This window comes from Artemia franciscana, chromosome 5, assembly GCF_032884065.1.
Source record: "Artemia franciscana chromosome 5, ASM3288406v1, whole genome shotgun sequence".
NCBI classification, from domain to species: domain Eukaryota; kingdom Metazoa; phylum Arthropoda; class Branchiopoda; order Anostraca; family Artemiidae; genus Artemia; species Artemia franciscana.
The window spans coordinates 25,500,183-25,527,223 of record NC_088867.1 but is presented as its reverse complement, the minus strand read 5'-3'; the positions used below and the strand labels follow the sequence as shown (position 1 = coordinate 25,527,223).

Genomic DNA, 27,041 nt, shown 5'->3' with positions numbered 1-27,041 from the left:
AACTGTAAAAACATATCGCCTACTCCGTCATTCGCGCTTCACTGAAAACAAATTATGTTACAGATATTTTCTTTTCCAGTTCTTACAACATTTATAATGAAAATAAAATTACAGTGAAATAAAATCTCGAACTGACGGATCTTTCATAAATTAATATCATGATATATCAAATATTCAATTTATTTTGTTTATAATTTCCAAGACTGTTTGAGAAACGTTTAGTGTTCAGTAAAGTGATAATGTTGCAGTAGGTTTTAGACTTTTACAGTGAGAGAAGGAGGCGACACCCGAACTCTTGTTTGTAGTGATTTTTGTTCGTTTCAAGGTTGATTTGAATATTTAATTTAAGTTTCACTTGTTTTAGGATTTATTTTACATTTATATTAGTATGTGTTGTATGTTTGTTTGCATTGATTGTTTATTTAATTTCTGTTCGTTTTGGGTTTCGTTTATGCTTTAATAATAATTTCTGCTCTTTTTGAGTTTGAATTTTAGCAGGTATTTGTATCTGCTGATCTTAAGTCTAAAATGACCTTTACTTTTCTTTGAAAAACTTCTTTTTCGGAATTTTTTAATCAATAAATAGATAAAGGAACAAGTAATATAATTGAGATATACTGTGAGACAAATGTATGGCCGACGCCGGCCTATTCTACCTGGATGCGCTATAAAACCTTTTCGCCCCTTGTAGGGTTCTATTAATAAAAAAAAAATATCGTCTGCATGATGCATCTGCCGCACTTCAATCCTGCATAAAATAGATGTTGTTAGGGTTTTAGATCGCGCTTTGATTTTGGAACTATTGAATAGGTCAGGTGGTCTTACCAACCTTTATATAATTTTTCACTGTGATGTTAAATTCTGAAAGAATATGGCAACCCCAATCGGGATGCTTTACTCCAACCCATGACTGATATAAATTGATTCAAGTGGTTCTATGAATGTGTACGCTTCGTCTGTATCTACTGGAGAAGACATAATATTTTAGATTATTATTATCTAATATTTTATAAGATATTTATAAATATTATTTATAAATATCATAAATATTTTAGGGTAGATGAATTGAAAGCATGGACATGACTGGTTTCTTAAACTAAAGAATTGTTTTTATGTTGTACGTTAGTTAGTAGAAACACAACCTCATAAAGGTCATCGTTACATCTCAGCCATCCCTGGAATCCCGACAAAATACGGTTTTGGGAAACAAATGGAACAAGAAAACCAAACAACTGGTTTTGGACACAAAATAATTTGATAGACCAAAATTTCTAGTTTGAAGTCATGATTTCTAAATCTTGAATTTACAAAACGTGGTTAATCAGTGAGTTTTTTCTAAACTGTACACTTACTCCGTCAACAAGAATCAGTTAATGATCAGTATTTTCAACGACTTTTGACGCAGTGTTGGACACGTTTCACAATCGTATTTCAAATATATCCTTTAGTTAATTCAAATCAACTGTAGTTAATTGTAGTTACTTTAATTGTAGTTAATTAATCTTGGTATTGTAACCTCCCTCTATTCTCAAATGCTTCCATAAAAAAAGTGAATCTTGTCACTTTTGAAGAGCACTTTTACCACTCTACTTCACATGCTATTTTCTCATCTGATTCATGTGCTTTTTGCTACATGTGTTCATAATGCAATTTTCGCTAAAGCCTCAAAATAGCCTGAAAACTATGAGGTAGTGGGAAATCATCTGGGCCAGTTTTGATGAAATGAAGGGTTTTAATTTTTAATTAACATAAAAACTTTTCAGCGAAAAGTAAACAATGATATTAAAAATCAAAACGAGTGAAAAATAGCACATTTGAAGGAGTTAAACTTAAATTGATAAAAAATTACTTGGAATGAAGAATTCGAACCCAAAACCAACAAAAATTGCTGTTCGTTTTCTGTTTATTTCTTAATTGTTTTATAATGTGTTAATAGTGGTAATATTTTTAATGATATTCAAAGTTATGTAATTAACCGTAGTAACAACGCCTATCCTTATTATTATTACTTATTTATTTCCCTAAGGAGCATATAGAATGCATAGATTGAATTGCAAAAATATATAAAAAAAGATCAAAGCAATTATTTACAATAAGCTTAGAAGCATAACAGAAAAAAATACATAAAAACAGACATAATTAATGTCTCAAACCTTTTTAAATTATGCGTAAAACGGAAAAGGTTCTGCACAGAGAGAATATTTTTAGACTTACGGTAAGCGTTATTGATTTTAATCTTAGCTTAATCCAACGGTTCTTCAATTTTAAATCTCAAAACTAATTTAGTATTTCTAAAACCAAATAGAATAAGAAGTACAAATTTACAATATTTAGAATAGCAAACGCGAATTGATGAAAATTGCAAGTTTTAAGTCTCAAAAAAGATGGTAAGGATAGAGAACTTAAAAACGGAATAAAAACTGTTATGGCGATAGATATCACGTAGCCGTATTATACGTCGAATTGCCTTTGTAATTTTTCTTGAATATTTAAAATTAGTATTGAAATCCAATCTCGAGCTGAAGGTGGCTCCAGATAAACGATAGTATCAGAAACTGAAAAGAAATTTTACGGGGTGGAATACTAGGGAGGAATGGGTGGATATAATATTAAGTGATAGAAGTTTTATGGAGATTAAGAAGTTGGGTAAGCTTGTGAATGATTTACAGAAATGATTTATAGGGAACATTTCCTGTAATTTAGTTATCCTTTAATTTGGATTTAAGGGTGTGTATATGTTTATGATTTGTATAGTGTTATGATTTTTGTATTAACCATTACCCGAAAAGATTTTTAGCGTTAATAAATACTATATCATATTAATCTTCTTAAATCATTTTTTTAAATGTTCAATAACTGCAACTGTTATTCGAGTTTTACATTATGTATCTTTGTTGACCCCTTTTTTTGTCTAAGACGACGTCTTTCTTTTACTTTTAATGTGTTGTTGCTATATACTTGTAGGATATTGGTATGATAGAATCCACATATCAAGCAAGAGCACCAGAAGAAATGAGTCGTCTTGCTGAAATTGGAATCGACGCTAACAAAAGTCCTTTTGTTTTTCCGGAATGTGTTGTTAGGTAAGTCATGTGATTACATTTAAACACAGTAAATAGGGGATACTTTCCAAGGGCAAAGGAGTGTCATTATTTGCATTGTAGCTTTCACCATTTCAACAAATGAGTAGAAAAATAGTTTGTTTGTGACTTAGAGAGCTGCTCTCAAATACGGATTAAAATCAGTATAAGCAACATGTTTTTGCTTCTATAAAGCCCCATTCGTAATTATACTTACTATTATTGCTATAAATAACAACTCACTGTAACATCAAACAATCAAAGAGCAGAACAGCTACGGACACTTCTCTTCCATTCCAACATTTTTAAAGCCCCCCTATTACACCCTCCCAAGAATTTCCAGTTTCACTTCAGTCCTTCCTTACGACCTCTTCCCAACCAATTCGGGGACAAAAATGCATATAAACAATCTTTTTATGCATTAAAATTGCCCCCCCCCCCAACATATCCTGGCTACGGTTCTGCCATACATACCTGACTTATCAGTCTTGTCTTTCCTTATCCTACCAATCTTCCTCCCTCCAAAAACTGTTTATATAGCTGTAAATGGTGGAAATTTTGAAGATCAGTTGCCAATTGTATAGTCAAATTTAGGAAGTATAGCTTTTCGTTTGGCCTTAGATGGTTGGCTGAAAAGGACGATCTTTGGCAATATATCACCCTTCATTCTCAGTACGTGTTCTAACCTTCTCAACCTTTCTCTTATTAAAGCTCTACAAAGCGAGATAGAGCCACATTTTTCGTATAGGTTACTGTTTGAAATACGGTCATTCAGACGTGTACCCAAGACGATCTGCAGCAAATTCCTCTGGAAACCATCTAATAAAAACACCTTTGTCTTTTGGATCACCAATATTTCACAACCATACTTCTACGCTGTCATCACTTTACCTTCCAATATGCTAATCTTGGTTCGATTACTTATATGTCAGTCCTTCCATACTTTTTTTCAACTGTGAAAAACACCCTGGGTCTTGACTATTATGCTTTTGACATCTTCACTGCATCTACCGTCTTTACTAATAGTTCTACCTAGGTAAGTGATGTTATTCACTTGATCTGTCTCCTTGTCACCCAACATCACCTCTTCGCCTTCATTTATTCCAAGTCTAAGTGACTTAGCCTTCTTAACACTTATTTTCAAGGCTGCCCCCCCCCCCTCTGAGCTCTCAAAACCTCCCCAAAATCGTCCTTTTTGCAAACAATTTCATCTGTGACACTCAAATCATCAGCATAATCTAAGTCTGTAGAGAGTTTTACTTTCTATTTAAATGGATTTATTATCTATTTAAATGGAGATAGAAAATAATTCTGCTTAACTCCTAATTCAATACGAAGCCAGCTACTAACCTCATTTCCAACCTTAACCACAGCAATGTTGTTCTCATATATATCACTAATTACTTTAATTTATTTATCTGGTAGCCTATACAAGACAAGGATAGGATTCTTTGCTAAAGCTGTTCTGTTAGCTGAATCAACATCTATCAGCTTATAATCTATTTTTTGTCAGCTCATAATCTGTAAAATTGATTACTCAAGGGCTCCAACGACTTAGGCACCTCTCAGCTATTAATCTAAGAATGAAAATTGTGTGAGCGCATCCTCCTCCTCCCCCTCCTTATAAAACCACCCTCTTTTTCTTTTTAGATAAAACCACATTCTTTTTCTGCAGCATCTCCAAGTATACAAAGTGTCATACATTAACTAATTTACTTCTAACAGAAACCAAGCGAATGCCTCTATAATTACCACTTTCACGCTTATCATCTTTCTTATAGAATCATTTCCTGTAACTTTGCGGCTTAGGACATTCTCTCAAAATCTTTTTCCCTTCTCTCTTTAACTCTTTCCTTATCACTTATCATGGCCCCGTCCCTGTTTTTAACTGTGAAAACTCCAGACTGATTATTTTCTCTCAATTTTTTAACATGCTAAAATAACATTTTACTAATAAGCTGTCTGGCTGTATCTTCTAGATGTTCAGTAATTTTATCCATGGCCTCCACTTCTCATCTCCTTAATTCATATTTTAATGCTTTCTTTACTCTCCTTACATTCCTCTTATTTTCTTGATTTATCACTCAAACGCTTCTTGTGTAAGCCCCTCCTCTTCTCTACTAAACTAAAAGTATTTTCACTTACATTCCTCCCAGAGACTTTCCTGACTTTCCTCCCAGAAATTTTTCCTCCTGGCTACCTCCCAGGAAGCCAGGAGGCTTCCTGGGCTTACATTCCTCCCAGGAAGCCCCTCCTTTCCTCCTGGCTTTCCTCCCAGAGACACCATCTGCCATTTCACGAACTATTTCCGTAAAATTATCCCATCTATCTTCTATGTTGTGAAATTTCAAGCTCTCTAGTTTAATATTCAAATGTACTTAAAAGCTTCTCTCAAATTTGCATCCTGGAGTTTACCTACGTCATGACTTCTCGGAAGGTAGTTACCCTTTCTAAATTTCAGCTTTAGATTAACCCTAGATAGTACTAGATAGTGATCCTTACTTCTAACGTCAATAATAGCTCTCCTGTATACCGTAGTATCTTGTATTGATCCTGCCTTATCTTCAGATTACTATAACATAGTCAATAACTGTGCCTTGCTAGACAATTAATGGCTAAATGTGACTAATGTCCACCAGCTATAATTTACAGCTTCTTTTGTAAGTAGCCCTGATTACTCCAAAGTGATAATGGTTAAAAGTTGGTGTTTAGCTAAGCAAACGCAGAAACGGTATTTCAATACGCCCCTAATTTCTTACCATCGATTTTAAATAGCTGTTTAATTTGAAGTTTCAAAACTACGGACCCTTAATTGCTGTTGAACATTTAAAGTTTAAGCAGGACAATAATCATAAGCTTAATGCCTTTATCCACAGACTCAATTAAGTGCAGGGTAAATTGTGGAGCTATTGCTTTGTTTTCAATGAAGGCCATATTGCACATTTGTGACTCCATATCTGCTGCACATAAACAAATTCGAGTAAGTCTACTCTTTTAATATTCTAGATTTTAGCGTCTTTTAGCTTTCAGTTTTCGAAATGGAATCCCTATGACCAAAGAATTTGTTGTAACGAACTATAAATAAGGATCGACACGGCTCAATGGTAACCGAAACTCTAAGAAAGAAATTTTTATATCAATAGTCATAACAAAGTAATCGGCTCATGGTGCTGATTTCAAATATATAAGATAAGCTTAGTGTTACTCATAAAAGGCTACGAGTCTGAGAAAATTTGCCCGATTTTATTATAAGGGGAAAAACACCCCTAAAGTCAATGAAACTTAATGAAAAGTACACTATCAGATTCAGCGTATCAGAAAACTCTACTGTAGAGATTTCAAGCTCCTATCTGCGGAAATGTAGGATTTTGTATTTTTCTAAGAAAAATGGTTACGGATGCGTGTTCATTATTATTTTTATTTTCAGGGGTGATTGTATTGAATCAATGGTCCTAGAAAATCGGGACAGGGCTCATATGAACGAAATTAAAAGTTTCATTGCCCTTTTTCATTGACCAAAAAGCTCGGAGGACAACTAACCGCCCTCCCATACCCATTTTTTCCCAAAATCGTCCGATCAAAATTTTGAGATGGCCATTTTGTTTATTATAGTCGAAAAGTCTGAAGAATAATTTTTTTGGAGATAATATACCCCCCTCCTATTCAACCCCTGGGGATAAGTCTTTAGGTTATAAAATTTGCCCATTGTTTACATATAGTATTTGTTATTGGGAAGCATGCAGACATTTTACGGAGGAATGGAGGATTTTGTGCTTGGGATGGGTTTCAATGGGGATATGGAAATTTCTGGGGATAAGCTTTCCAGGGGAAATTTTGCACCGGGGAGATTTGGTAGAATTCCTATACGAAATTCTTTTTTATGGCACTTGGTATTAACCAAGTGACATATAGCAATCGCAAATTCTGTCGGTCTGTCTGTTGGTCTGTCGGTCCCGGTTTTGCTACTATAGGCACTTCCAGGTAAGCTAGGACGATGAAATTTAGCAGGCGTATCAGGGACCGGACCAGATTAAATTAGAAATAGTCGTTTTCTCGAATTGACTATCTGGGGGGAGTGAGGGGCCCGTTAATTCGAAAAAAAGAAAAAATGAAGTATTTATAACTTACGAACGGTTGATCAGATCTTAATGAAATTCGATATTTGGAAAGATATCATGTCTCAGAGCTGCTATTTTAAATCCCGAGAAGATCTGGTGACATTGGGGGGGGGAGTTGGGAGAGGGAAACCTAAAATCTTGGGAAACACTTAGAGTGGAGGGATCGGGATGAAACTTGGTGGGAAAAACAAGCACAAGTCCTAGATACATGATTGACATAACTGGAACGGATCCTCTCTCTTTGGGGTATTTGGAGGGGGGGGGGGGGTAATTCTGAAAAATTAGAAACAATGAGGTATTTTTAACTTACGAACGGGTGATCTGATCTCAATGAAATTTGATATTTAGAAGGATATCGTGTCTTAAAGCTCTTATTTTAAATCCCGACCGGATCTGGTGACATTGGGGGAATTTTGGGGGGGAACCTAAAATCATGGAAAACGCTTAGATTGGAGGGATCGGGATGAAACTTGGTGGGAAAAATAAGTAGAAGTCTTAGATACGTGATTTACATAATTGGAACGGATATGCTCTATTGGGGGTGGGGGGCTAATTCTGAAGAATTAGAAAAAAATGACGAATTTTTAACTTTCGAAGGAGTTATCGGATCTTCATGAAACTTCATATTTAGAAGGTCCTCGTAACTCAGATCTCTTATTTTAAATCTTAACCGGATCCAGCGTCATTGGGGGGGGGGCAATTTGGGGGACCAGAAATCTTAGAAAATGCTTAAAGCGGAGAGATCAGGATGAAACTGGATGGGATAGAATAAAAACCTGTCTAAGATACGTGACTGACATAACCGGACCGGATCTGCTCTCTTTGGTGGAGTTGGGAGGGGGCGGGGTAATTCGGAAAAACGAAGCATTTGTAACTTACTAACGGGTGACCAGATCTTAATGAAATTTGATATTTCGAAGGATCTTGTGCTTTGAAGCTCTAATTTTAAATTCCAAACAGATCCGGTGACATTGGGGGGAGTTGGAGGGGGAAACCGGAATTCTTGGAAAACGTGAAAATTGGGGTATTTTATCTTACGAATAGGTGATCGGATCTTAATGAAACTTGATATATATATAAAAGGATCTTATGTCTCAGATGCTCTATTTTCGATTCGATCAGGGGACATAGGGGTTGGAGGAGGGAAACAGAAATCTTGGAAAACGCTTATAGTGGAGAAATCGGGATGAAACTTGATGGGAAGAATAAGCACAAGTTGTAGATACGTGATTGATATAATTGGAACGGATCCGTTCTCTTTGGAGGAGCTAGGGGGTGTTAATTTGTAAAAATTAGAAAAATTGAGGTATTTTTAACTTAAAAACGGGTGACCGGATCTTAATGAATTCTTTTATTTAGAAGGAATTCATGTGTCAGAGCTCTTATTTCAAACTCCGACCAGATCTGTTGACATTGGGGGGAGTTGGAGGGGGAAATCTTAGAAAACGCTTTGAGTGGAGGAATCGGGATGAAGCTTGGTGGATAGAATAAGCAAATGTCATTGATACATGATTGACGTAACCGTACTGGATTCGCTCTCTTTGGGGGAGTTGGGGGAGGGGTTCAGTGATTTGGCGAGTTTGGTGCTTCTGGACGTGCTAGGACGATGAAAATTGGTAGGAGTGTCAGGGAGCTGCACAAATTGATTTGATAAAGTCGTTTTCCCAGATTCGACCATCTGGGGGGCTAAAGGGAGAGGAAAAATTAGAAAATATGAGGTATTTATAACTTATGAGTGGGTGATCGCATCTTAATGAATTTTGATATTTAGAAGGACATCGTGACTCAGAGCTCTTATTTTAAATCCTGACCGGAATTAAGCCTCTGATTTTCCTTTTAAATCAATCTGTTAATTCTTAGAATTTTGTTAGAGCTCATACCATATGAGCTCTTGGCTCTTAGCTCTTCTTGCCTCGTCACAAGTGCCATATGAGCTCTTAGCTCTTGTTTTGTCTTTGTCTTCTCCTATTCACTTTTGCATGTGGAGATGTTCTGGGGGAATTGTCACAGGGAAATTTTTTGTTGTTTTTTTTTTTGGATACCCAGGAAATAATTTCCACGGAACGAGGATTTCTTGAGTGATCGGCAAACGCTTTGAACTTAAAGTATTTTTCAAATAAAAGCATGATTAGGAGAATTTTTCAGGCTAAATTTTCTGCTAGAGATGTTAAGGAGGATTTTCAGATTTTCATATATTTTCAGAGAGGGTGGAATTGTGCTGAAGATATTTTATAGGGGGAGTGTATTTTACGTGGGGGGAACTTCTCAAGGAGGAGTTTACCTTGAGGGGAGGGAATTTTTCATGGAGGGTGAGCCAGATTTATTGGCATTTTTTGAAAAAAAAAGATAATAAACATAGAAAACCAATTTTTTTTCCAGTGAAAGTAAAGAACAACATTAAAACTCAAAATAAACTTAAATTATTCCATATATGAAGGGGTTGCCCTCTCCTTAATACATTACTCTTTACGCTAAAGTTTGACTGTTTGTCCAATTTTTTTTAAGTAATAAAAACTCTAGCATGAAGAGCAAGGTATTGAGGAGGGAGTAACCCCTTTCTATACAAAATAATTTTGTTTCTTTTGGAATTTTAATGTTGCTCCTGACTTAGTTAAAATTCAATATTAGGTTAGTAGCCGGGGAGTTTATTAAAGTCAAACAAAGCTAAAGTTGAACTTAAAGATATGTTTACAACGGACAGGAATTGCCACTAATTATAGTTGGACTGCCACTTCTCAAGTATCCTAAAAGTCATTTCATGATTTCGCCGTCAGCTGAACTATTATGCGAGGTGGTGGAATTCAAAAAGAAAGTCTTCTCAGCAGCAATGGTAATGGTTTAGAGCAACGGGCTTAACCGAGAATGTGTAAGGGAAGGGCTACATTCATGTTATCCTCAATCCATAATTGATCTCAATCACGGTATGTATGAAATTTGCAGGAGTGACCTTTATTCTACCTTAAGAATGAGGGGATGAAGCCGGTCACAGTTACCATAACAGTTTACAGGATCTTTTCGCCGAATCTCTAATGTTACTTTATGACCCTTTTTTCATGAAAATCAATTTTATAAAAAGCAAATTTTTTCCTGTAAAAGTAAGGAGCAACTTTGAAACTCAAAACGAACTGAAATTATTCCGTATACTAGGGGACTGCTTTCCCCTCTCATTCCCTTGCTCTTCACGATTAAGTTGTTTAGTTCGTAAAAAAAATTCTTGTTGTAATTAAACGGCCCTTGTGTTTCAGGATTCGTTCTTAAAGAACTAGGACAGAAAGTCAAATTTTAGTGTAAAGAACGAGGTACTGAGGAGAGGGCAATCCTCTCATTTAACGAATAGTTTCTGTTCGTTTTAACTTCTAATGTTGCTCCTTACTTTCAGTTGAAAACAGTTTTTTGTTTATTTAATTTCTGATTGTTTTTCAAGCAAAGGCGGGAAATCCACCTCTCCTTCCATGAAAATCCCCCCCCCATAGAAAATTCTTTCGGGGAAAATTCCTCACACGTACCCCCCTTTCCAAAAAGGGATATTCCTGGACAATGCTATCCTCGATGAAAATTCCCCCGGAAAATTTTCTGCCGGAAATTCCGACTGAACAATTCTCCTTAGCCTATTTTCATTTGAAAAAAAAGACTTGTTTTTTATTTAATTTCTGATCGTCTTTTAAACAATGCCGGAAATCCAAAAATCCCTATGGAGGATTTTTTCCGCAGAACCTCTCATCCCCCCACAGAGAAATCATCTAGGCCACTCCAACCCCGCTGAAAATTTCCTCCAGAACATCTCCACATGTAAAATTGAGTCATCAAAGTGAAAGTAAGAGAAACGAAACGAATTTCATATTGGAATTCTGGATTATTCCCCCGTTTAAATTTTCCCTTCAAAATTCATCCCTGGAAACTTGCCTCTCTTCGCAAAATTCTCCCTGTGTAAATTTTCCCCGCTTCCCCCTCCCCCGAAATACTTTCAAATAACAAATACTATATGCCAACAACGGGCAAACTTTCATAACCTACAGCCCTTTCCTCATGGGGCTGTGAGGAGGGGGAGGGGGGTCTTGTAATTTTCAGAGGTATAGTTATTGGACCTTACAATTATACTGAACAAAAGTGCTATCTCAAAATTTTATCGGATGACTTTGGAGAAAGAAGGGGGGCTGGTAGCCCTGCAACCTTTTGGTCACTTAAAAGGGGCACTAAAACGTGTAGTTTCCATTCAAATAAGTCCTCTCTCGATCTTCTAAGACCATTGTTTGGTATGATCACCACTGGAAAAAAAATAAACCTATATTCCTGATCTTTTTTCTTGCAAAAAATACAAAATTCCTCATTTTGCACTCAACCTCTACAGTAGGGTTCTCTGACACGCTCAATCAGATTGTGCAATTTTCGTTTAGACATCTTTCTTGGTGGGATGAGCGTTCAAACCCTAATTAGTCTTTCTTTTTCTACTTGAAGATAAATGTAAAAAATATTTTTGACTGCAGCTACATCCTCGTATGGTGTTCACTTCTAATTGCTGTTTCTACTTTTAGTGAGTCTGTAATAGAGCTGCTTGCACTTATGAAAAGAACATTATCTGAAGCCGAACAAAATGGAGAAGATATTCAAGCTCGTTTACATCACGCTTGTCGTTCTATCATTGACCTCTATATGTCTGTTCTTCCTACAGCTCACAGAAATGCTTTAGAAAATATTCCCCGGCACTCGGCACTGGCTTATAATAATTGTATGTACCTAGGTCATGTTTTGCTGACTCTGGAAGTGCTGACTGTAAATAGCAGTAAACTGTTTTTTGTTTTGGATGCCCAAAATCTGCGTCAACTTGGTGCGAATCTTTTTTTGGAGCAAATGAAATTACAAAGAACATATCTTACAAACATTATTAAAGAAGCTGGTGAGCTTTTTGTTTTTCTTTTCATTTTTTTTGTATGTAGAACTAGATCCCCATAGTTTTAGAAAAGGAAGCTAAGATCAGGAATATATAACCTTTATCTCTTGCTGAAACTTCATGCTGAGTGAATGCTGAAACTTCAATGTACCCTAATAATGTAGTCCACAAAATATTTAAAAATAATTTAGTAAACTCGTGTGTGCTTGTCTTTTTTGTGTATACATAACAATGTGGCCTGAATTGGTGGTTTTTATTCTCAAATGATATCTCTTTCGTGCAAAAAACTAGTTTTGAGCAATTGTTGTCTAGAATTGCCAGGTTGTGTCAGGTTCGAATCCTTTCCACCCCAATTTGTACATGAAGAAGATCCGAAACTAGATACGTGATCAACATAGCGATCGTTGAAAGTTGTCAGGCGTATCAGGGACCGGATCAGATTAAATTAGAAATAGTCGCTTCCTCGATTCGAACATTGGGGGGGGGGAGTGGAAGGACGTTTAATTCGGAAAAATTAGAAAAAAATGAGGTATTTTTTAACTTACGAACGGGTTATTGGATCTTAATGAAATTAGATATTTAGAAGAACGTCGTGTCTCAGAGTGCTTATTTTAAATCCTGACCGGATCTGGTGACATTGGGGGGAGTTGGAGGGAGAAACCGGAAATCTTGGAAAACGCTTAGAGCGGGGAGATCAGGATGAAACTAGGTGGGACAACCGTTACAATACCAAACAAGAAGAGATGACATGAACACTGTATTTGCAAGTTTATCTTTGTAATAATTACCATTAAACAAAGAACAGTAAAATCGGTAACTCTAGCACCGAGTCTAATTTTAGGTTCCTACCTCGTCACAAGTGCCATATGAGCTCTTGGCTCTTGGCTCTTCCGATCTCGTCACAAGTGCCATACGAGCTCTTAGATGTTGTTTTTAATTGTCAATATTCCTGATTCTTCTTTTATTCTTAATCATTTTGACTTTTCGGTTCCAATTGCTCTTTATTTTTATGGTATTTTTTCAGAATTATTTAGTTTTATATTATTTTTGTTATTGCATTTATAAAGCACACATTTATTTCATAACTTGAATAAAAAGCACTTGGACATTTGGAAAAACTTACGATATCAGTGGGAGGGATGAGTAGCCCCTCCCACTGTGTACGTCCTTACGGGAAATTATATTTTATAAAAGCCGTGTATTGATGCAAAGCACTTGAATTGCGAATGCAGCTACTTTTTTAAAGTTTGTGATAGCTGTCTTTCACAAAGTTTCATCTTATAAGTGTTACTTTATTTCTCTACTTTCGACCCCCTCTGATTTTTTGCCATTCGTTGTACGAAGTATACAAATTTTAGTTTTTGGTCAGGAATTTTTCAATGTTATATTTTACTAATTTGTGTTTAATTTTTATTGACCTTTGTTTGACTTCTTGTTTGATCAAATAAAAAACACAAATTTCTTCAACTGGAGGGAATGGGCAACGTTTAAACCTTAAAATGAACAAATCGTACAGACACACAGACTTCTGTTGATTTAGCTGAAGTTGATGGATATTTATTTTGTATCCCTATCTTTGCTGGCATATCAATACTTCCATGGAGAGTTCCCATGTTGTTTTTCTGGACTACTTAAACTAGTAAGGAGAGTAATTCTGTACAGAGTTTGTAACTGGGAGGATTTAGTGATTGTGGCTACTTCCTCGGTTCGCTCAGACTTCGGTCTGGTCTTGACTGTGGGGTGTGCTTGGAATTTGATTCCTGCTGAGATCCGGCAGTCACGAAGACTTGATCAAACAGTTCGTAATAATGAACTCTAAGTAAGGATCGAATCGGCTCAATAGTAACCGCAATTAAAAAAAAATAAAAACGGAATTTTAATATTAATAGATACATCAAAAGAATTAATTAGCTTATTAGGCTGATTCCAAATATATAAGATTCATCAAGTTCGGTGCTACCCGTCAGAATTTACGAGCCTGAGAAATTTTCCTGTTTTTTTTTAATAGGGGGAAAACACTCCCTAAAATTCCAGATTCAACGCCCCCTGAATAACGCCATCATATTCAGTGTACCAGAGAACCCTAGTGTAGTTTCAAGCTCCTATCTGGAAAAATATGGAATTTTGTCATTTTTGCCTGAAGACAGATCACGGATGCTTGTTTATTTGTTTTTTGTCGTTGTTTTTTTTTCCATTGGTGATCGTATTGAAATAATGGTCCTTGAAGACCGGGAGAGGGTGCAATCCAACGGAAATTAAAAGTGCTAGTGCGCTTTTCAAGTGACAAAAAAATGGAGGGAAACTGAGCCCCCTCCCTTGCCCATTTTTCCCCAAAGTTATGTGATCAAAATTTTGAGATAGCCATTCTGTGCAGTATAGTTGAAAGATCAAATAACTATGTCTTTGGGTGTAAAATAACCCCCCATAGTCAGTGGAGAGGGGCCTGTAAGTTGTGAAATTTGTCCATTGTTTACGTATGGCGTTTGTTATTGAGAAGTATACAGACATTTTTCGGGGGGGGGGGGGGGTTCTTGGGGTAGATTTTTTGGAGAATCTTCCTTGGGGAGAGAAATTTCTGGGGGGGTGGGTGACTTTTCCTGGGGAAATGTCAGTGGGGGGTTTTGCAAAATTACTATACGAAATTCTTTATAATTGTCTTACATTCTCTTTGCCAAATTTTTTATGTGGAGATATTCCGGGAGAATTATCTGGGGCCATTTTCCGCGTGTTTTGGTTTCCGAACAATAATTTCCACGGAAGGCGACATTTCTGGATTGATCAAGAAACCGGTTAGAGATTAAAGTCTTATTCAAATGAAAGAATGCTAAGGAAAATTTTTCATGCTGAATCTTCGGCAAGCAATTTTACAGGGAGGGGTATTCTCAGCAAGGATGAAACTGTCTGGAGGGAATTGGAAGGGGGGTACACATTACGTTGGATGAAATTTCCATGGAGAAGTTTTCCGTGTGGGGGAGGGGTATACTTCATAGCCAGATTTTTGAAAAACGAACAAAAATTATTCCATATATGAAGAGTTGCCCCTTCCTCAACACCTTGCTCTTTACGCTAAAGTTTGAATGTTGGTACCGGTTTTTAAGAGTGGCTACTGAAATACGGGGTTCATTTAATTAGAATAGGAAACCTATTTTAAAGTGCTAACAACTTTAGCGTAAAGACCAAGGTATTGAGGAGGGGGCAACCCTTCACATACAGAATAAATCTGCCAAAACTTGTAGAAAAATTGTCGCTTTAGTTTTTCATGCATGGTGAGCCAAATTCGAACCTGTATTAGTTAAAAATCGTTTAGAAATTTAATCAAAATAAACACAAGTTTTGTTTACTGCGAGTAAGGAGCGACATTAAAACTTAAAACGGACAGAAGTTATTCGGTATATAAAAGCGGCTATCCCCTCCTCAACGCCTCGCTCTTTACGCTAAAGTTTGACTCTTTCATAACTCTACTTTTTTAAACAATACAAACTTTCAATAAAGGTTGCCCCCCCCCCCTGAACGCCTTGCTCTTTACACTATAATTTGATTCTTTGTCACAACTCTAATTGTCGCAACTCTACAATAAAAACTGTAACGTAAAGAATTGGGCGTTGAGGAGGTGACAGCCTCTTTCATATACGGAATAATTTCTGTTCGTTTTAAGTTTTAATGTCGCTTCTTACTTCCAGTTAAAAAATGTGTTTTTACGGCACTTAGTATTTACCAAGTGACATATAGCGATCGCAAATCTGTCAGTCTGTCGGTCCCGGTTTTGGTAGTTTAGTCACTTTCAGGTAAGCTAGGAGAATGAAATTTGGCAGGCGTATCAGGGACCAGAGCAGATTAAATTAGAAATAGTCGTTTCCCCGATTCGACCATCTGGGGTAGGGGAGTGGAGGACGGTTATTTCGGAAAATTTTGAAAAAATTAGGTATTTTTAAATTACGAACGGCTGATCTGATCTTAATGAAATTTGATATTTAGAAGGATATCACGCCTCAGAGCTCTTATTTCAAAATCCGGTGACAAAATCGGATCCGGTGACATTGGGGGGAGTTGGAGGGGGAAACCTAAAATCTTAGAAAACGCTTAGAGTGGAGGGATCGGGATGAAACTTGGTGGGAAAAATAAGCACAAGTCCTAGATACTTGATTGACACGGATCCACTATCTTCGGGGGATTTGGGGGAAGGGTTAATCCTGAAAAATTAGAAAAAATGAGGTATTTTTAACTTACGAAGGAGTTATCGGATCTTTGTGAAATTTCATATTTAGATTTGGAGGGGGAAATGGGAAATCTTGGAAAACGCTTTAAGCGGTGAGATCGGGATGAAACTTGATGGGAAGTATAAACACAAGTTATATACACGTGATTGACATAACCGGACTGAATCCGCTCTCTTTGGTGCAGTTGGGGGGGGGGTATTAATTAGAAAAAAATTAGAAAAATTGAGTTATTATTAACTTACGAACGGGTTACCGGATCTTAATGAAATTTGATATTGAGAAGGAACTCGTGTCTCAGAGCTCTTACTGTAAATCCCGACCAGATCTGGTTGCATTGAGGGGAGTTGGATGAGGAAACTGGAAATCTTGGAAAACGCTTAGAGGGGAGAGGTTATTAGAAAAAAAGGCATTTTTATCTTACGAGTGGGTGATCGGATCTTAATGAATTTTGATATTTAGAGGGACCTCATGTCTCAGAGCTCTTATTTTGAATCCTGACCGGCGTTAAGGCTCTGATTTTTCTTTTATATCAATCTATTGATTCTTAGAACTTTACTAGAGCTCATGCCGTATGAGCTCTTGGCTCTTAGCTCTTCCGACCTCGTCACAAGTGCCATATGAGCTCTTAGCTCTTGTTTTATTTAATTCCTTTTAGAAACAGATGAAAAGTTTTATTAAGAGTTAATATTAAATAAGTTTTAGTAGTTCAAGGAATTTATATATTTCTTGGGTGTTGTTTAGTTAGCTTTGGATCCTCGATGACGAAGACAAAATTTTAATTTGTTTTTGATTGTTGGTGGATGGAAAGATCCAGTAGAGTCAATCCAAATTTATTTTAGGGGTTACCTCAGAGAAATTGCAAAAGTTTTAATTTTGGTATCATGTGAACAGGAAAAAAAAAATCTGTACAACATATACAAAATCGATCAAGGTGGAATTAACGTTTTTTCGTCTTTTAAAATGTCGTTGATAGGAAAATCTGGTACGTAGATCACGAATTCGGACTCTTCTATGTTTTGACCATCCCTGAGCCGTTTTTATTTTAAGGACATCATTTCTCAAACCCAAACCATCAACTGTACGACTGCTAGGAAGCTGAGAAATAATACAATAAGTTTTAGTATCACTTGGATGTGGAAAGGAAAGAGGACTGTTGTGCTAAGGGAGTATTACTTACTCCACTCTGTGGAATGAGAACCGAAGGAAGTATGGTGAGGTACGAATTGAAGGCGCTCGCTGTAGAATTTTTTTCCACAATGGATCCGTCAGCTTTCCTATAAAGAAATGGGGAAGACTGTTTGAGTTTCTTGCGGGAAAGAGCTTCATTATCTATTGCCCAAACCTTGCGCAAATTCCCCTTACACTCATCAATTTGACGCGAAAAATACAGCTTTTTGGCTACACGTACTGAAGAAGTAAGCAAATTTTTATATTGTTAATACTTGAAAAGATCATCCGATGTCTTAATTTTACATTAGAAGTGAACAGAGACGCCTTTCTATGTGTAGCATTGACCAGACCTCTAGATCCATGGACATTTGTGTGCTGAATTCCTTGGCCTCTTTCTAAGAGGAAAATGCCGAGTTTCCATACAGCACTTTAACAAACTCGTTGCACATTAGACATCATGCTTCAAGAACAATGCTTGAATATGAACATGCTTGAACATGAATATGAGCACTTGAACATGCTTCGAGTGCTTCAAGAACACTAGATTAATCATTTCTCTGGAGACTATGTATTAAGTTAGAAATTTCTGTGTCTGTAAAAATTCTAAAAGAAGACTCACATTGCTCATCCACAGCAATCTCGGTTTTAGGCACAAATAGTGATAGATAAATAGGGAAGTGATTAGAAAGATCAGTAAAAACAAGACCAGAAGTAAACTTCAAATTAAGAGGATGATAAATGAAAATATTATCTATTATTCTTGCAGAATTTCTTGTAGGGTCAAAACGAGAAGGAACAAAATTCAAGGCAGTAGCCCAGAAGAAGAAAGTGCATTAAAAAGATGGTCACATTCATCATGATCCAACATTTAACATTTTTTTAGAGAAAGTCTCCCCACAAAAAAGCGGATCAAGCAAGTGACAGCACAGATGTGTTTGAAAAGGAAGGGGTTTATAGAATAAAAAAATAGTATCACATGCAAGATGACTTCTATCAATGACAAGAGAATAAACTGTCGTACTATTAGACAATATGATGTAAACAAATGTAAACAGATGTAAACGCTTCATCGCATATATGTAACCGTCTATACAGATTGAGATACTCTTCTAATAGTCTGCTTCCACTAACCATGAAAGAAAAAGAATTGATATATTAGTGTTTTTTGAAGCTGAGCCCCCATTGCCAAAGGACTGAAAAATCATTTTTATACCGTTTCTGTGCTTACCATGGTTGAATTATAATTAGGGTTTTCCAGGCCAAGCAACGACTCTTACAGGCGTAAGCATTGTTTTTGGTATCTGCAGACTCCGCCTTAGAGCACATTTTCTCTTAAATTAAAAAAGAAGCTAGAGTAAGCAATTTCCTGCTTCCAATCTGAAAAAGTGATTTTCCTTGTTGTTCGAGCCAAGTGACTGTAAGTCTCCTGTATGAGGTTTTTGGGCAAGGCGATTCCAATGGCGTACTTTTTCTTTCAATCGGACCCCATTTTGGAGAAATATCAAATAGGTGAAAAACCTGGATTTTGTCAAGCAGTAGTAAAATATGAAAATGAAAATCAAGCAAATTTTCCGACAAGGACCTCCGCCAAGTCGTCCTCAGTCCTCAAAAAAAAAATAAGAAAGAGGAAAAAAAAGCAAAGAAAAAACAACAAAAAAATCTAACCTTCTTAAGTGAACTCTACGAGAGGAGAAAAGACACTGAATCAAACAACAAAAACCAACTTGTAATCAGTTAAAGAGAAGTTACCAACTAGATTGAATAAGTATCCTTTGCCTTGCAACAGATTTTGCCTGTCTACAATTTCGGTTTTCATTAGATATGCGGACAGGCTGTCTTAAATTAGACTGGGCGAAAATATTCATAGAGTCTTTTAATATTAAGTTGTTATAAATTGGGCTTAAGGAAATATCTCCCGTGTCTCTATTTATAGTCAAATTTCTATTTATATGTTGTTTTTTTTTATCTCAATTGCCTCTTTAAAAGATTGAGGAAGGAATGATCTACATAATCTCAAATACAGCTTCAGTATTGACATGTTATAATTTCTTTTGCAGATTTTGAAAGTCAGACGGTAACCGTCCCAACTGTGGAAGATTCTTTTCAGAGATGTCTTCTTCGTCTCAAGTTTCTTCAAGATGCTTGGCAGAAAGTCTTACCAACGACCGTCTATTACAAAGCAATTGGTATGTTTTTTTTAGGTCAAATGTATATTAGGCATAACTTTGAACATGTCAAAATATATACCTCTTAAAATCTCGGCCTTTAGAGGAAAGAGAACAGTTATCTTTTGCATGGCGGGGTTTTTTTTAAAGTATCTGCTTTTCACAAATTATTTCCGGTTTTAGATATTTGTGGTGTTTTCGAGAATTCAAACGTTGAATGTTTCGACATAAAAAAAAAATGAAATAAATGGAAGGAGGGAGACTCAAGTAGAGGAAAGGAGAGTACTCCTCCCCAACTCTCCAAAAAAGTGAATTTCTGCGATAGTGCTGGAACCAATGTCACACGGAATTGCGACCTAATTTGCCAATCTTCAAAAAGAAAGTAATCTTAAGGTTGTGCCAGTTATAAACCTTTTAAAATAGGTTTTGTCGCTGACGTATATTTGCTATCTGTTGGAAATTTTGTCGAAGGTGAATTTTGCGTTTTTCAATCACACATTGGTCTTTGATATTAAAAAATATCAGTTTTGATGTTTAGGTACTATAGTTTCAGCTGATAGAATTGTTTTTCGTTTCTTTCATTTTTGACTATTTTCGTGTCTATCTTTGGTTTAATCAAATCAAATGGTTTGCACAAGATACCTTGTTATTTAACTAAGATTAATGTTTAAAGAACCCAATTATCATCTAATGAGAGAAAAGGATGACGTTAAACCGTAAAACGGCCATAAACAATCCTATGAGGAGGGCTACTGCCCTCTACTCCCAAAAGCCATCGCTATTTGCGCTGAAGTCTAACTTGTGCTTTATTGGAACAATATCTGTATTTTTTAAAACTTTAGCAAAATGATTGGAAGTTTAGGAAAGGGATTGAGCAATGCCCCTTCATATATCGGATAATTTCTATACAAATGCCAAAATGATGTGACATTCATATTGAAAAGTTTTCATCAGGTTTGGGGCGATAGAGGCTTTTATAAGATAAATCTTGTTACTACAGAAAGTTCCTTGTCTATGGGGAATTCAATCTCTTTTCATGTAACGTATAAATCTTGACATGCAAGGTGTTATCTTTTAGGCCCTATTATGACGACAGACCCTATAAGCTAGTCACAGGATGAATTGTCAGGGAGTGTTCTAGTAACACTAATAGTTCCGAGAACTTATGAGCGAAAAATAAATCAAAATAATGAAATAAAATGAAATAATTATTCTTCTGAGAAGAATAATTATGTCATATTATATTTCTGGCCGGAAAGAGAAATTAGTAAGAAGTCTTTAGAACCTTTCCTCTGTGGTCTCTATTTTGCTTATCAACACAAGTGATTTTTGGAAAATCTAACTTGCCAGGTGTTTATCTAAAAGAACCAACTGACTTGTCTCACCCCACGCTTTATAGCCCGAGCTAGATGACAAAATTCTGTCGGACATAGCGACTTGACGAACAACTTATTATTAAGACTTTTAGTCGAAATAGAAAACAGTGTAGTATCATTTCTTAAGTTTTTTCTATTCTTTAATTTTTAGTTTTGAAAAACGAGGCGAATCTGTTGGAAGGCTCCCAGGTAGGCTTAAGAAGGTTCACCCAGGTAGTTATTAGATTCTTGGTTTTCCTAAATTAATAAATGTACCCCTTTTAGGTAGGAGAATAAAGGCGTTATTTTAATCTGCTTAATTTTTCCTATCTATTGTCCCTACGCCCAATTCTTTCATTTCTTCTTCCCTTCTTCTTCACCTATTCATGGCTCCTTCTTTTCTGTTGTCCTCTCAGCAGTCTCTAGGGTTCTCGTCAAAATAGAGCTTTTTTTCAAGGTATCCTAACAAATGCGATGCTAGAAGACATTATCGGCCGCACGATGGCAATTGAAGACATCTCCTACGATACGGCGATTTTGCTTGCTGCACAAGGCTCATTTCTCTTAGATTCACTACCTACCTTGTTTTCTACAGCTGTAGTAAGTAGAATAATATAAGCTGAAGTTGAATCTAAAACTGGCTATCTTCAGCAAAATAACAGAGCATTTTGCTTGCTGCACAGGGTTCATTTCTATTAGATTCAATACCTACCTTGTTTTCTACAGCTGTGGTAAGTAGAGTAATATAAGCTGAAGTTGAATCTAAAACTGGCTATATTAAGCAAAATAACAGAGCTTTTTGCTTGCTTCACAAGGTTCATTTCTATTAGATTCACTACCTAAGTTGTTTTCTACAGCTGTGGTAAGTAGAATAGTATAAGCTGGAGTTGAATCTAAAACTGAATACATTAAGCAAAACAACAGAGCTTTTTGATTGCTGCACAAGGCTCATTTCTATTAGATTCACTACCTAGCTTGTTTTCTACAGCTGTGGTAAGTAGAATAACATAAGCTGAAGTTGAATCTAAAACTGATTATCTTAAGTAAAATAACCGAGCATACTTAAAGGAGAAAAAAGCAAAAAAAAAACTGATATAGAGTCGCAATATACTCTTGGCATCAATAAAAAACTATGTTTAACTCAATACGTTTACTTAAACATGCTCATACAGATAATAAATAAGGTTGAACGAAATTTAGTTGAATAAAAAGGTATTTAGACATTTCTTTTAAAAAGATATAGGAGTGGAAATGTAATCAAAAGACTAAAGGCAACTTTTTTAATGTGCCAAGGAATACCAGGAAATATTGGAGTGTTCAAGAGGTCAAATTTAAAAGAAATTGATACTAGTAACATTCTGTCCTAAGCAGCGTAATTATATTAGTAGCCTACAAATAATTCCACTTATATCGCTGTTTAAGCACTAAAACATTGTCCTCGTTTTGCTTGGTCCTGAATGTATCACATAGTTTTTGAAAGTTCTTTCTTTGCGAGGGATTTCCAAAACCAAATAAGATTTTTAAAGCGAAAATAAAAATAAAAAATTTGGAAGGCCTTGGAAAGTTTTGATAGGCAAGGGGTGTTTGACGTTTTAACAAAGGTATCTTGGGCTGAAAGTTTCCAATATTTGTGATTAACGACCAGTTTGATCCTCTTTGAGTGTGAACAGAAACTTCACCCTATACATATAAGATAACGCTGAATTTTAGATCTAATTGGATTTAAAATTTTGTCGCCAAATTTGGAGATTATAAATTCAGGTAATTGAATCCTACCTAAAATTAATTGAAAGACTCCCTCTACGAATGCTCTGCAGCATTGTGAATAAAAAAAAAAACTTTTGGCGTATCAGATATCCTTGAATGAAATCCTTTGGCTCACTCCCCCTAGATTTTGGTGTTTGATACTATGTCTGCTTGTATCTATTTATCTTTTTTAATTATATCCCCTTTAATTAAGTTTTCATTAAAGTTAAAATATATCTAAACAAAAAAGGGGTATTTGTGTCAGTTAACAAAACTTGGGGAGAAGAGGGCAAAATATATTTTCAAAATTTTTGAGATCAATTGTTTTGTGTGTTTCTTTGATTATTTTAGTGAAAACGATAAAAGCGCATTTTTCAATAAATTTTTTTTTAATCTACGTGAAGGGAAATCTGGGGTGTATGCATCCCAACTTTCCCCCCATTTGAAGCCCCTGTGGGGAGGAGGACGTAAAAATCAAACTCTTCATGATGATGGACGTACAAAGATTTGTCTTTGTAATTTTAGATTGGGCCCACCAACATATAACGACATCCATGCTTATATTCAAAAAATCCAAAAATAAAATAAAACTTACTGTTGTATAATATTTAAGTAGCATAGTAATTCATCGATTTTATAATTTTTAGTTTTGATTTTAACATCTCCAACAGCTGGTATGAGTTTGTATTTCAAATCTGTTTATAATTTGAATCTTGTATCTTTACACCATGAAAAATATACTATGGAAAATAATTATGCTGAAAATTTTTTTTTGAGTTGAGAATGATTTTGTCGGTCTACACGTAATAGAAGATACCAAAATCAAAACTGAGAACAATCAATACTTGGCGTTTATTTGGTAGAACTACAATTGTTTGAGATTTGTGATAAACTAGAACAAAGAGGACAGCAGGCTGCCAATCACAAAAATATAAGGGAGCAAGTATATTTTTGAACTTTACTTTAAATGAACATTAGTTTTCTTTTCAAAATCTTTGGGAGTGGAAATAAAATCTAGGGTGAAATTCCCCCACCCCACCACTCCTCCAATTGGCGCCTCTGGAAGATAGTAATGGAGTCAAAAAGTTTATAGCGCCTAATACATTAGAGACAAATTCCTTCTTACTATGTCAAAGACAATAAATCCAATACAAAAGAGCAAAAAAAAATTTCGCATACGGACCAATGAAGTCTGTGTAGCACAGGTGCCGATCCCCTGATACTCTGTCCTTAGCCGAGAGTGCTATGCATGTTTGGGAGTACCTCTAGTACCTATTTGATGCTTCGTACCCTTTTGTTTCGTCTTAAGGGAAACGCCACAAACCCTCGCCCCAAGCCAAATAATAGTCAACATCGAATTTCATTTCGACGAGGAAAATATTTTTAATTTGTATACATGGACGTCCCTTGAAGGGAACTTATTGTGCTAAGCCGTCAAAAGCACACATGAAATCAAAGACAACAATTTAGTGTTACTTCCAAACCACTTAGTATGGAAGGAGTTGTCGTAAAACATTAGGGGGGTCGTTCGATTGGAAATTAAAAGTCCTAGTGCTGTTTTAAAAGTCTAAAGTGATCGGAGGTCAACCTACCCTTCTCTAAAGCCGCCCCCCCCAACAAAAGACATCTGATGAAAACTTTTGAGATAACCATTAGCTAAATAGCCCAGAGGTCAAATAACTAAATTTGTGTTTGATATAACGATCCATGTACCCCAGGGCAAGGGCCATTAGTTATCCAAGTTGTCCATTGTCAACATATACTATTTATTTTATTGGAGAAGGCGCAATTTCGATCTTGGTTTTCCAAAAGGCTTAGGGCATTAAAGAGAGAAACTTAAGGAAATGTTGAGAGGGATGTTGAACAAAATCATAACACACTATGTTCATGCTTGTTGTTAAAAGGGCGTATCAGTAATATCTAGGAACAGCTGAGGGTATTAAGTTGAAACTTTCAGGGTATTTTGAGGATAATATTGGAAAGGAACCGAAGGACAGTCAATTCCATCCCCGTTGACCTTTTTAGATGCCACATCTCATCAACACTGATCGAAATTTCGAAAAAAGCCGTTTTGTTCAAATAGTCAAAATACCTTGATAATTATGCCTCCAGAGATGCCTTGTTCGCCTATAATCCTATATTTCCCTGTAAGTTCCCATGTTCTCCTATAAGATGGTAATAAATTGCGCAATTGGCCTATTCTTTACAAGCTGGATTTATTATTGGGAAAGGGGCGAATGTTTGATTCTGGGTGTGTCAGAAAAGGCTAAGGGTGTTAAGGTGAAACTTCTTGGAATGTTAAGGGGTATGGTGAACTAAATCACAAGACACTATGTGCTTCCAGTTTCAGGGCATTTTGAGGTAGATGTTGAAAAGTGGTCAAAGGGCTACCGGCCCATGCCGTTTTTAGATGACTTCCTTCCAAAGACATCCGATCAAAATTTTGAAACAGCCATCTTGTTCAAGATTGGCTAAAAATCCAATAAGTATGCATCCGGGAATGACATAACCACCGGAAGCCCGTGGAGCAAGAGCTGTAAGTTATGCCAGTTACCCATTGTTTATTTCTAAGGTTATTATTGGCTAAAGAGGCATGTCTGATCGTGATTCTCCTAAAAGGCTTCGGGTACTAAGGTGCCACATATCTTAAGTACTGATGAAATTAAGTTGAAACTTTCACGGCATGTTGACAGGGATGTTGGAGTGATCGGAAGACAATCAACTCCCCCAATCGGAGGACAATCAACTCCCCCTCAACTGTATAGATGACCCTCCTATCAACACTTGACAGAAATTCTGAAAAGCCATTTTGTTTGAAATAGTCAAAAGTCTAACAATTATGCCTCCGGGCATGTTATGCCTCCCACAGTCCCCGGTTCAGGGAATGTAAAGAATGCAATTTGGTCATTTTTCGCATGCAGGATTTATCATTCGGAAAAGAGGAATATTTGCTCCTGAATGTGCCCGAAAAGGCTGAGGCATTCCTCTTTTGGGAAAAGCTTTGGCATGTAAGTGGACTTCTTTTGCAGCGTAGGCCTCCTCCCATCCATGAACCCTTTTATACTCCCTATATTCTAGTAATGTGTACCTGTGCACGATTGCAATTGCTTTGCCACTAGATAAATCACCAGTAATATTTATGTCTGACTGTAAGATTTTTTTCTTCTTTTTTTTTGAGAATGACGACAACAACACTGAAGCAACTGGACGAATGCGGAAGCACATTTCACGATACGAACAATTCTCAGAGCTGCTCAAACTACTCAATGCCTCACTTAAGGATATTGAAGAGAGATGGGGAAACGGAAGTGGACCCTTAGCTTTGTATTTCACTGCTGAGCAAGTAAGGAGATAGCTATATTTATTATAATATAGTTTATTAATATTTATGTTTATTAAGTTTATTTTACTTATATACTTTATATAATTATAATAGAAGCTTATTAGAATTTTTGATTTAATAAAAAATATTTTCTATAATACAAGCATAAGTCTCAAACCTTTTAAATCTTTGAATATGTTACCTCTTTAAATAAAATATACAAGTTCTGGCGGGTTGAATTTTGAATGCTTTGAGTTTATATGGACTTAGTTTTGCATGACTGAATTTCCTGGAACCGCATTTTCTTACTCCATGTTATTGTTTTTGATTAAAACCTCTTGCTCTTTGTCAAAGGAGCCATTGTTTTATTTTCGTTTTTTATTTTTTTTTTAACTGAAAAAATGAGAAGTCTACATTCCCGACAAAAGGGTCTCTTACTCAGGACGGTAGTAACTCAGAACGGTATAATTGCCTAACTTCACCAATTTTCATTTTTTCAGTTTCTTATTTATTCTACATTTCCTTGTGATGCTGTGAAACTTTTGCGATATGACGTGGTTTTTTCTAATACTGTGAATCACTTTTTTTTTCAGGTGAAGCACATGATCCGATCGTTGTTCCAGAGAACAACTAAGCGTGCAGAGCTAATTGGGAAAATCAAGTAGTGTTTAGTCAATTTCGTTGCAGGTACTTTATATATATATGGTTAATCTAAATTTGTTTCAAAATAAAAATAAATCCTTGTGCTAAAAAATAATTGATTAATGTTGAAGAATAGGCAAAAAGAACAATACTAGGCTCTCATTTTTGTTGTAAAAATTCTTTGAAGAATAGACATACGCAAGATGTAGGTATTACGTAGCAAGTTGATGTATAATAATTGATCATTAGTGAAATATGTATTTTTTGCTTTGATTTAGAAAAGTTAGGACCTCATAGTATCAGTTTAGACTTCAAACTGGAAACATCTCTGTGTAGAC

The 27,041-nt window shown here is 35.9% G+C and overlaps 1 protein-coding gene across 1 annotated transcript in view; it reads left to right on the top strand.

Moving 5' to 3' along the window:
• Nucleotides 1–26,818, top strand: part of LOC136027161 (centromere/kinetochore protein zw10 homolog) — a 64,032-nt gene extending 37,214 nt beyond the window's left edge. Inside the window, exons 6-11 of the mRNA XM_065704157.1 lie at nt 2,965–3,083; nt 11,731–12,092; nt 19,531–19,659; nt 21,451–21,593; nt 25,918–26,082; nt 26,655–26,818. Coding sequence (XP_065560229.1) covers nt 2,965–3,083; nt 11,731–12,092; nt 19,531–19,659; nt 21,451–21,593; nt 25,918–26,082; nt 26,655–26,726 — 990 coding nt within the window. The 3' untranslated portion in view covers nt 26,727–26,818. The remainder of the gene's footprint in view (nt 1–2,964; nt 3,084–11,730; nt 12,093–19,530; nt 19,660–21,450; nt 21,594–25,917; nt 26,083–26,654) is intronic.
• The last annotated feature ends 223 nt before the right edge of the window (nt 26,819–27,041 follow it).